Source organism: Leiobunum rupestre, chromosome 5, assembly GCF_980474605.1.
Source record: "Leiobunum rupestre chromosome 5, qqLeiRupe1.1.hap1, whole genome shotgun sequence".
In the NCBI taxonomy this organism is placed as follows: Eukaryota; Metazoa; Arthropoda; class Arachnida; order Opiliones; family Sclerosomatidae; genus Leiobunum; species Leiobunum rupestre.
The window spans coordinates 33,510,661-33,523,390 of NC_143388.1; the positions used below are offsets into that span (position 1 = coordinate 33,510,661).

At 32.0% G+C, this 12,730-nt stretch overlaps 1 protein-coding gene across 1 annotated transcript in view; it reads right to left on the bottom strand.

The window, feature by feature from the left end:
* The window catches only part of LOC149944216 (stAR-related lipid transfer protein 13-like), a 212,771-nt gene that overhangs the window by 112,989 nt on the left and 87,052 nt on the right, over nt 1-12,730 (bottom strand). The window contains exon 7 of the mRNA XM_090174329.1: nt 5,870-5,915. Within this exon, the coding sequence (XP_090030455.1) occupies nt 5,870-5,915 (46 nt within the window). The remainder of the gene's footprint in view (nt 1-5,869; nt 5,916-12,730) is intronic.

A 12,730-nucleotide genomic window follows, 5' to 3' on the forward strand; every position in this document is an offset into this window, starting at 1 on the left:
TCGGCTGTAAGAGTCGGTTTTTCCGATGACTGACGTCATTTCTGACGTAAAACTGCTATAAAAGCTACGGCATTTTAAAAAATACCGATGACTGAATAAAAGCGTTCAGCAACTTACGACGTCATTATGACGAAAAAGCTCATCGGTGGAAAATATCAAATCCATCGGGTTTTATTCCGTTGACTGCTGCTGAACGTAGCCCTAGTGAAAACCAGCCTTTACCGGCAGCGCTTGCGGCGGTAAAATCCTGCAAATTTTGTCCGTGTGCACAGTCGTTTTTCCGTACGCCAGAACAACGAAAAAAGACGGTAAAAAATAGAGAAAATCAGGAAAATACTTCCCGTGTGAACCAGCCTTTAAGCTCGCTTAAGTGATACGCCAATTGCGAGTTGCGTCAAAATAGAGCAAAGATAGCTTCAGTCTCTGTCTCTCTCTCAGAGCGAATCTCGTGAACGGAGAAGGGCTATTTACTTATTAACCGGAAAGAAGGGATTGCTAGGCAACGAGCAAAATAAAGCCCCCTTCACCCTTTTGCTCGTATTCGCGTTATTAACGTAAAGCCCCTTTCAGTGCCCTGGGCGTATCATGTACTGTTTGTGATATTTCTAAGTCGCTGATGTGAAAAAACTAGAATCCCGGATCATTTTCGATATACTTCATAGACTCTCAACCATAACCAATACGTTGATTCATAAGTTCATAATATATGATGGATAAGTATGATACTTCGAATAGCTTGACGTCATAAGCTAATAGTTACTTTTCAAGTAAGTTTTCCAGTTTCATATCTTCGGAGTGTTAAATCTTTTAGAATGACCACGCAACGAATACGTTGGGTTATAAGTTGATAATATATGGTTGACAAGTATGATACTTCGAATAACTTGACGTCATAAGCTAATAATTACTTTTCGAAGTAAGTTTGCCAAAGTATAAACGTGAAAAGCAAACCGTGAAGAATAATCACTTCTATAGCGCTTCGCTTAACCTCTCTATTAAAAGAATAACATTTTAAAATAAAAATATTGGATCAGCAAGGCTAGATGGCGCTGCTAATGTGGGATGTGAAAGGAAGAGTAAGTAGTTGGCCAACGCAACCCGATTATCCAATTAGAAGGATTGATAATGCGCGATTAGTTCGATTGAACCTACGGATTTTTGACGCCACTAGATGGCGGTCTAAAGACATTTCCGCCATTATCGATACGAAGATCTATCCTTCCATTGAGTGGAGAACCGCTTTAAATATTTTACGTCAGAAGAATCCAATGAAATGTAAAGCCAGTGAACCCCCGCCTGGAATGACCCATTAACCCGATTGGCACCATTCAATATTAGCATCATATTAATACTTGGACCTTCCTGCCAGGGTTCACCGACCGAAGGCCTAATATTAAGTTGAAGATAAAATGTAAAGAATGGGGCAATCTCAATTACCATCACAAAAGCCAAGCGGCGCAGCTAGCTTCATTCTCGGATTGCGGTAGTTGGGAAAACCCACCCCAGGGGGCGGCATTTACATTAATGGATTAACACTTTCGCAGCTTGGATTTGACCTCGTTACTATAATGGCTTCCTTTTCCTATACCGCTCGCCCCCTCTCGCCAAAATTTCAAACTAAGGAGCACCTAGAATTCGTTAAATAGCTATCGATACGTTTTTGTGAAATTTTATTACAAAATGAAAAATAATTTTAATCCACACACGTAGAGGGAATCGTTAAAAAATGCTTTGCCATCGATTAAAATGTTAAAGGTACTATGTTTAACCAATTAAACTGAAAATCTTATCATTTTAGCGGCTAGAGATAACTTATTCCTACTTATTAAATCGTTTAGACAAGGTTACCTATCGATTAAATCGTTAAGACAAGGTTACCTACTTATTAAATCGTTTAGACAAGGTTACCTATCGATTAAATCGTTAAGACCAGGTTACCTATCGATTAAATCGTTGAGACAAGGTTACCTATCGATTAAATCGTTGAGACAAGGTTACCTATCGATTAAATCGTTAATACAAAGCTAACCTATCGATTAAATCGTTAAAACCAAGGTTATCTATCGATTAAATAGTTAGTACAAAGCTTTCGCAACGATTAAATCGTTAGTACATAGCTTTCCCAACGATTAAATCGTTAAAACCAAGGTTATTTATCGATTAAATAGTTAGTACAAAGCTTTCGCAACGATTAAATCGTTAGTACATAGCTTTCCCAACGATTAAATCGTTACTACAAAGCTTTCCCAACGATTAAATCGTTACTACAAAGCTTTCGCAACGATTAAATCGTTACTACAAAGCTTTCCCAACGATTAAATCGTTACTACAAAGCTTTCCCAACGATTAAATCGTTAAGACTATCAATAACAGTACAATTCCCACCAATTTGAGGAAACTAAACACCCTATCGTTCAAACCGTTAGTGACAACGTTTTCCTATCGATTAAATCGTTCATCTATCACCAGATCAATATTGATAACGCTTTTCAGTCGAAAGAGTTAATAAAGATAACCGTGAAGGGACGTATAGCGGTCCCTATTAATTCGAAAGTAAAGAAGCTAATTGGAGAAGCGAGTTTGGCGCGCTTGAAGCAATTAAGAGTTTTTTAATTAAGAGGAGGTTCGGGCCTCGTGAAGCGCAAACTAATCGCGAGATGAAACAACCCCGACTCTTGTTTACCACGCCACGCAGAAGCGATTTCTCCGTACGCCTCTGATCGAAAACAACAAGAGATGATTTACTTTGCTATAATCAAATACTTTGTAGCCTCAGCGCCTCTAGTGAGAAAAAACTAGGGTTGTTAATTTTCCGGAAAAATAAAATGCGGAAAAATTTCCTGAAAATTTTCCGAAAATCGGAAAAATAAAACATTTAAACATAAATTACTTTTCAAGGGTTATTAATGTTTTTAACTTTTTATCGATTTAAAACGACTAATATCAGTAAACATACTACAAAACATTAATAGTGTTACATTTCAACCAGTTTAAACTAGTCTATAGGTTTAGTTTTACTTTTAGATTAGAAAAAATGAGGTGAAAATGCCGCTTTATTTAAAATTGCAAACAATATATTAGACACATAATGGAATGAAAACGTTTTTAATATTTTTCGGAAAAATACGGAAAATTTTCCGGAAAAAAGGCCTCGGTAATTTTCCGGAAAATTTTCCGACTTACAACACTAGAAAAAACCGATTTCCCAAAGACTAAAAATTGGCCAAAGAATATAAAGATAGGCTAACGATGAGTGTACATTTTTGCGATGAAACACGTAACAAACGAATTTTAGCGTACTCATCGCCATCTATCGGTTTTAAAAATAACTAGTACGATGTTACTTTTCGTAACCAAGGGAAAGCCTAAGTTGTGTCGTTGCCTACGTTATAATAAAGGTCCGTGCAAGGGAAATTTCTTCAATTAATTTCTGGCATTTTAGCTCGTCAATTTTAACCACTAGGTTCTCTCTTATTTAACCCCGGTTGCCTAGACAACAGCGAGGTTTTAACTTTCAAGGTATAAAAAATATGCCGTTGGAAAGTGAAATTTCCAGAATTTAAGAAAAAGGAAGAATATGAGGCATATTTAAATAATTTAAATGGTTTTAATATAAAACATTGTTTTGTATCATTGAAAAAGGATAAGCCTAACGTTTTGAATTTTTTTATTACCTAGAGAGCCATCTTTCGTGAATCAGAAGAAAATAAACAAGTCGTCGTTTCGTTAATAATGTAGTCAGGAAGGGTGAGGCCTTTATAATAACGTAGGCAACGGTCACGCTGATGTATGGCATCATTTGAAGTAATATTCCATTTTCACTTAACTTCAGTGAATCTCGTTTATTATAATGCAAATATCGATTTAATCTTTTGATCTTGATTTAATCTTGTTAATCTTTATTTAATCACGATGTTATCTTTTAATCACAAGTTCATCGACTTAATCGTGGTGAAATCGACTTAATCGTGATTAAATCGACTTAATCGTGATTTAATCGACTTAATCGTGATTTAATCGACTTAATCGTGATTAAATCGACTTAATCGTGATTAAATCGACTTAATCGTGATTAAATCGACTTAATCGTGATTAAATCGACTTAATCGTGATTAAATCGACTTAATCGTGATTAAATCGTTAAGGAGCTTATTAGAGAAACACGAGGGAGGTGGGAAGCAAAGCTAAAACTCGTTCGTGAAAATATAGGAAAAATTATATTCATTTTAAGAATAATAATCATAACTCATTTTCCAACAAGCGCAAGTAACTGAATGAACCTACAATAATTTACCTTTAATTTACTATACGACGAAAGGCAAACACTAGAAAAATCGCAATTTCGCGAAATGTCAAATTTAGGGTGCCAAGAAATTTAAAATACGAGCGGACCATAACCTCGAAACGGCGATTTGTAGGTGGGAACATAATTTAACCCTGGGGTATACACACGAAATGTGAAAGGAAAAAAACGAATACTGGAATCTTCCTCGCGGAAGTTGAGGGGGGGGGGTAAGTCAAGGGCCCGAGAGAAAACTCGCGGAAGGTGGGCGAACGCCCTTGCTACCAGCGAGAAGAATTTACGAGGCGGAAATAGCCAGCCATTTCCATTTCCGTTACGGGGGTCGCGTACTTTTCTACCCCCTCCACGCTTTTCCCCATCCTTAGGCTTCTCCCAGAAATTCAAGGTGTTCCTTGCGAGCGAAATTCACGTGTGTCCAAAAATGGTTTATTTTACTATAAACGTATCTTCGCATTATCTTGTTTTATACGGATAACACGCACAGCTTTGGAACAAACGAGGTATACTTACGCCCTAAAATGTATATTTATCCCCAATAGCTACGACTCTATTGGGCCTGAAATTAATATTTTGCCGAGGCCCGGGCCCGTGCAGCCTCTGGGGCCCTATTTTGGAACAAACGAGGTATACTTATCCCCTATAGTTACGACTCTATTGGGCCCGAAATTAATATTTTACCGAGGCGGGGCCCGGGCAGCCTCGAGGGCCCTATTTCGGAACAAACGAGGTATACTTACCCCCTAAAATGTATATAGTTATCCCCAATAGTTATGGCTTGTTGGGCCCGAAAATAATACTTTTCCGAGGTCCGGGCCCTTGCAGCCTCGGGGGCCCTATTTCGGAACAAACGAGGTATAATTATCCCCTAAAATGTATATAGTTATCCCCAATAGTTATGGCTTGTTAGGCCCGAAATTAAATTTTACCAAGGCCCGGGCCCGTGCAGCCTCGGGGGCCCGATTTGAAACAAACGAGGAATACTTAACCCCTAAAATGTATCTAGTTATCCCCGATAGTTACGGCTCTATTAGGCTCGAAATTAAATTTTACCGAGGCCCGGGCCCGTGCAGCCTCGGGGGCCCGATTTGAAACAAACGAGGAATACTTAACCCCTAAAATTTATAGTTATATCCAATAGTTACCGGCTCTATCGGGCCCGAAATTAATATTTTTCCGGGGCCCGGACCCGCTATCGGCAGCCCTGTTTAAAAATCTAGGTGTTATCATACAAAATAACAGTTAAACTATCGCTTTTAACTAGCAATAATAGCGCTTATAAAATCAAAATTATCAAATGCAAGAATAACATTATCAACTAATAAAATACCATCCACAGCGTTAAAACTATAAAAACACTTTCCAGAAAATCATAAAAAAGTGAGATACGCTATTTTCGCTCCGAGGCAACGAACATTTTAGTCGTCCTTCGTAATTTCGTAACGTATACGCGTCTAGCTTTTCCACAGCTTGAGACGCGATAAGTTAGGGAATCGAGGTAAACGGCTAGCGTCGACTTTCGCTTTCGCGGGTCAGTAAAAGAGGAAATAAAAGAACGAGAGAGCTTACCCGTCAGTTGACGAGCAGACTGCGATCGTTGCGCCGTCATCAGCACCTGGCGGAGAGAAAGAGTAAAAATGTTTAAAAACGCATTCTCTGGTACACCAACAACGGGAAAAAGGGTGGACAATCACCTAACAAATAAATGTTTTTGAAAGGGCAGCTGACACTTCCCCAGATTGGTTTGGCTTCCAAAATAAGCGAATGACACGACGGTCATGAATTTTTGATATCTAATAGAACAGAACGCCACACTCGGAATCACGGTTATTGGTTTCTGGGCTCTCGTCTAATTAGAAATACCTTTTACGTGACGTCATCAGCCGCCATCTTGGCCAAATATATAACTTCACAGCAGTTTAAAAACCCAATTAAATATATTAAATTTAGTAATTCGCTCATGGTATTTTAGGCTATATAATTTTAGATATATTTTACTTGACGTCATCAGCCGCCATCTTGGCCAAATATATAACTTCACAGCAGTTTAAAAACCCAATTAAATATATTAAATTTAGTAATTCGCTCATGGTATTTTAGGCTATATAATTTTAGATATATTTTACTTGACGTCATCAGCCGCCATCTTGGCCAAATATATAACTTCACAGCAGTTTAAAAACCCAATTAAATATATTAAATTTAGTAATTCGCTCATGGTATTTTAGGCTATATAATTTTAGATATATTTTACTTGACGTCATCAGCCGCCATCTTGGCCAAATATATAACTTCACAGCAGTTTAAAAACCCAATTAAATATATTAAATTTAGTAATTCGCTCACGGTATTTTATGCTATATAATTTTAGATATCTTTTACTTGACGTCATCAGCCGCCATCTTGGCCAAATATATAACTTCACAGCAGTTTAAAAACCGAATTAAATATATGAAATTTAGTCATTAGCTCACGGTGTTTTGGGCTAGTGTAATTTTAGATACCTTTCACGTGACGTCATCAGCCGGCATCTTGGCCAAATATCACGTGAAAAGGCCATATTGTTATAAAATTCACAGAAATTTAAAAACCCAATTATATATATGAAGTTTAGTAATTAGTTCGCGGTATTTTGAGCTAGTGTAATTTTAGATACCTATCACGTGACGTCATCAGCCGGCATCTTGGCTAAATAGCACGTGAAAACGCCATATTGTTATTGTTATAAACTTGACAGCAGTTTAAAATCCCAATTAAACATGAAATATAGTATTTCGCTCATGTTATTTTTGGGCGGTTGTAATTATAGATACCTTTAACGCGACGTCATCAGCGGTATAGCCGTCATATTGTTATAAACTTCCCAGCAGTTTAAAAAACACAAATCATTTCAAAATTTAGTAAATCGCGATAATTTTAAGTTCCCAAGTATGAAATAAATTGAAAATCCCGCTGCTTAAGTGCTACGGCATGCTTTTAACGTAACAAGCGCAGAAATGCGAAATTAATTGATCTTTTAATTTTTAGGATTATCTATATCTACGATTTTATTACTTTTGATACCATCGACATTAATTTCTTAAAAGTAAACACCTGCGTTTTATTTTTACTAGTTTGACCCCAAGCTCCGGAAATAGGTCTGTCAAAATTCCAGAATATCATTGACTAAACTGCTTTCCCCCTAGACAATTATGAAATCTGGTGTACAAGTAGCGAGAAATCAAAATAATAATTTCTGGAGAAAATCCAAAAGAAATATAGGATATTTGAGAAATCTGGATGAATATTAGTAATATTGGGAAATCCAAACAAATATTGTAAATATTGAGATAAATCGAAAATAATGGGACATTTTCGGAATTAACAAAAAGAATTAATGAGAAATTATCAGAATTAACAAGAAGAATTAATGAGAAATTATCAGAAATAACAAAAAGAATTAATGAGAAATTATCAGAAATAACAAAAAGAATTAATGAGAAATTATCAGAATTAACAAAAAGAATTAATGAGAAATTATCAGAATTAACAAAAAGAATTAATGATAAATTATCAGAATTAACCCAAGGAATTAATGAGATATTATCAGAATTAACAAAAAGAATTAATGATAAATTATCAGAATTAATAAAAAGAATTAATGAGAAATTATCAGAATTAAATAAAATAATTATGAAAATATCGGAATTATTGAGAAATTATCGGAATTATTGAGAAATTATCGGAATAAATGATACATTATCGGAATAAATGATAAATTATTGGAATAAATGATAAATTATCGGTATTATTTAGAAGTTGTCGGAATAATGAAAAATATCGGGAAAGTGAAAAAAATTCGGAATAAAAGTTACATTATCGTAATAAATGAGACATTATCAGGAATAAATGAGAATTTTTTCCCGAAGTGAAAAAATTTACTTAATAAAATAATAAAAGAAGTAAATTTGCTTCTGATTAATATCATAAACATAATCTACATCACTTTAAGCCACTGAACGTCAGAGGGCAAACAACTAAAGCAAACGATGACATACAAATTAAAAGTAATTTAATTCAAAGCTCATATTTCGGAAATTATCTTTCTTCAACATCAATTTATCAAAGAGAGGGGAAAAAATGCAATCTAAAAAAAAGAAATAAAAATGTCCCCCACGCCCAGGTGCTCGGGGCCTGACAGGAGTGTGTGTCTGCAGTTCTGCACATCAGCCGACTACGCTGATCACGTCGCGCACTTTAAATTTCTCAGTAAACAGGTAACGCATTTTTTGTCTCGCGCAAGTAGTTCAGAATGAACTGGGCGTTTCTAGCGGGGAGGGACGGAAACCAAATATTCAATCACCCCCCCCCCCCCTACCTTCTTTTTAGGAACATTTTCGGTAAGACAAGAAGTAACCAGAGGTACCGGAATCAACGAAAATGAACGTGAAAATTAATTTGAAAAATAATGTTCCTTGTTTCCATCTACGGACTATTTCTATAGTTTTTGGAAAATCAAAATAAAATTGTTAAGGTTCTGTTGTTTATTTGAATTATTTTTAATACAAAAATTATTTAACTAAATTATATTTCGTATTTTTAATTATTTTAATACAAAAATTATTTAATTATATTATACTTCGTATTTTTAGTTATTTTTAATACAAAAATTATTTAACTAAATTATATTTCGTATTTTTAATTACTTTTAATACAAAAATTATTTAATTAAATTATACTTAGTATTTTTAATTATTTTTAATACAAAAATTATTTAATTAAATTAGACTTAGTATTTTTAATTATTTTTCATACAAAAATTATTTAATTAAATTAGACTTAGTATTTTTAATTATTTTTCATACAAAAATTATTTAATTAAATTATATTTCGTATTTCTAATTATTTTAACACAAAAATTATTTAACTACATTATATTTCGTAATTTTAATTATTTTTAACACAAAAATTATTTAACTACATATTTCGTAATTTTAATTATTTTAACACAAAAATTATTTAACTACATTATATTTCGTAATTTTAATTATTTTTAACACAAAAATTATTTAACTACATTATATTTCGTAATTTCAATTATTTTTAATACAAATTATTTAACTACATTATATTTCGTAATTTCAATTATTTTTAACACAAAAATTATTTAACTACATTATATTTCTTGTTATTTTTTAGCATTTAATTATCTTTTTGCTGTTTAATTGATTTTAATGATTTTAAATATTTAATAAAAAAATTCCGTTTGTTAATAATTTAGAAGTATATTTGTTTACTATTTAATTGGGGTTAGTGGCCTTTACGCATTTAATAACCTTTTCTGTTGCATTGATTCTTTTTGAAACAATATCGTATAATACTTCATGGCTAATTTTTTTTTAAATTAAAATAACAAAATTATAACATCATAACTTTATTTAATTTTAAAAATTGAAATTAAATAACATTTTGATGTTATAATTTTGTTATTTTAATTAAAAAAATTTAGTCATGAAGTATCTCGTATCTATTATTATAAATCAAAATAAAATAAAATTATGATGTTATAATTTTGTTATTTTTTTATATAATAATAGAGTCTATTATTATATATTTTTAAATTTAACTTAATCAATGACTTTAACCAATTTTAAGATTTACAATTTTATAATTTATTTAAGTTTAGTTACAACTTAATTACTTAAATGCGAATAATTTAAAAATTTACAATTTGTTAATTTATTTAAATTTAGTTACAATTTGTTAATTTATTTAAATTTAGTTACAATTTGTTAATTTATTTAAATTTAGTTACAATTTGTTAATTTATTTAAATTTAGTTACAATTTGTTAATTTATTTAAATTTAGTTACAATTTGTTAATTTATTTAAATTTAGTTACAATTTGTTAATTTATTTAAATTTAGTTACAATTTGTTAATTTATTTAAATTTAGTTACAATTTGTTAATTTATTTAAATTTAGTTACAATTTGTTAATTTATTTAAATTTAGTTACAATTTGTTAATTTATTTAAATTTAGTTACAATTTGTTAATTTATTTAAATTTAGTTACAATTTGTTAATTTATTTAAATTTAGTTACAATTTGTTAATTTATTTAAATTTAGTTACAATTTGTTAATTTATTTAAATTTAGTTACAATTTGTTAATTTATTTAAATTTAGTTACAATTTGTTAATTTATTTAAATTTAGTTACAATTTGTTAATTTATTTAAATTTAGTTACAATTTGTTAATTTATTTAAATTTAGTTACAATTTGTTAATTTATTTAAATTTAGTTACAATTTGTTAATTTATTTAAATTTAGTTACAATTTGTTAATTTATTTAAATTTAGTTACAATTTGTTAATTTATTTAAATTTAGTTACAATTTGTTAATTTATTTAAATTTAGTTACAATTTGTTAATTTATTTAAATTTAGTTACAATTTGTTAATTTATTTAAATTTAGTTACAATTTGTTAATTTATTTAAATTTAGTTACAATTTAATTACTTAAATGTGAATAATTTTAAAATTTACAATTTGTTAATTTATTTAAATTTAGTTGCAATTTAATTACTTAAATGAGAATAAATAAAGTTTTGGCCCCAAATGACAATCGAATAGTTCAAAATAACAAGAATTTAGCTCATTCTTAGACTTGGGTAATAAAATAGCAAGCAGACCAAATTTAACTGGCCTCACAAGAGATAATATTTCCGAAACAAGAGGGTAGAGGCATTTTCAGAAAAAAAATCAAAATAATAGAACAGCTTACAAAAAAAAATGTCGTTACCTAAAATGGTCATCGCGGTTGAGCGTTAAGAAAAATGATTTTTCCCCCTTGGCTTCTTCCTGAATCGAGAAAGTAGACGCTAAAAGCAGGCTGGGTTTCCACTAAGAAAAGATAAAAAGCTTCACCCACGTTCTGTTTGAAGCCAGCTACCCACCGACGCTTTTGGAACGCATTTACAGATAATACGAAATTTGGTTTTCGAGTGCTATTGTACGAGGAGAATTATAAAAACGGGCTTTCTTCAAATTCGTATTATGACTGCTACTTTTGTAATTTCGTGAATCACATCAATTCCCGCCGTGTTACCAGTCAATTAGGTCATTCCCATTAGGTAACGAAAGAGGTTGATGATATTACCAGAAGTAAATGACCCGAGGTTATCAGATTGCTATACTCCCCATGTTGGAGGCGTTTTCCTTACGAAGTTACATTTTTAATTCGAATTAGAAATTTTGCGCGCTTCTAGGCCGAAAAAAAAAACCGTTATTGTTTTTAAGAAACCATTTTTTATACATAGAAATAGCTAGGCCTGAGGTGGTGCCTTGGGTATTAGCCTAGCTGATTATTATTATTATTCCCAAGTGCAATTTATCGCGTCAAAATACGGGGATGGAAATTAGCTTTTATTTGACTCTATTTTCTCATCATTTTCATAAGGAAAACGCCCTCCGATTCTGAACACTATTTCAATAACTTCGGTTCATTTACTTCTGATATTACTGCATTATAAAATATCCCGTCTGGGGCTCGTGTTTTCTCCGCAAGGTCATCGTCTTTAGAAGGCTATTGCCAATAGCCTTTCTTTGTACTCCACATCTTGACCAAATTCCCCGCGAAACCTTACGATACCGTATCAAATATTAAGAATTTATTTGACGAAAATATTAACAATATTCTTTGTGGCACAAATCTTTCGAAATTTTAATGGTACAAAGGAAATAATAAGATTTATTATTTCGCGTTACATAAATTCAAAAAATAAATTCGGAGTTCTGCAAAAAACCTACTTTTTTCACTTTCAACGACGATATTTAACAGTTATAGGGAACAAACCTAATATTTCGGGAACTGGTTATTTGGATTCAGCAAAATTAATGGGTGTTATCATAAGTAATAATCTATCAATAAGTATGACACTTTCTATGGTTTTAATGATAATTTTCTTACCCAAACTTTTTTCAACAATGACACTCTAGCCCAACTTCGACTTGGACTCGCTAATCTCACTGACAAGGAGACTACCCGAGGTGTTACACACCGATTTTGTTCAAACTCGGGGCATTGGTAGACCTTCATGTAACTTGAAAAATCCTAAAGGGATTTTATTTAATGGGCAACGGTTTTGCCATGGCAACGAAAAATGTTTTTGACAACTTAAAATGGAAATTTTCCCATTGAAAATAACATGCGATTTTGCCCGATTCCAAGGGTCCCCCCCCTGTGAAACATTTTACAATATGATAAAAAAATAAAATGATAAAAATTGACGAAAAAATCAAAATTGGTCACATTTTTATCAATTTTTTAAATTTTTTTCACAGGGAAATCGGTCAAAATCCCACGTTATTTTATGTTGTCAAAAACATTTTTCGTTGCCATGGCAAAACCGTTGCCCATTGAATAAAATCCCTTTAGGATTTTTCAAG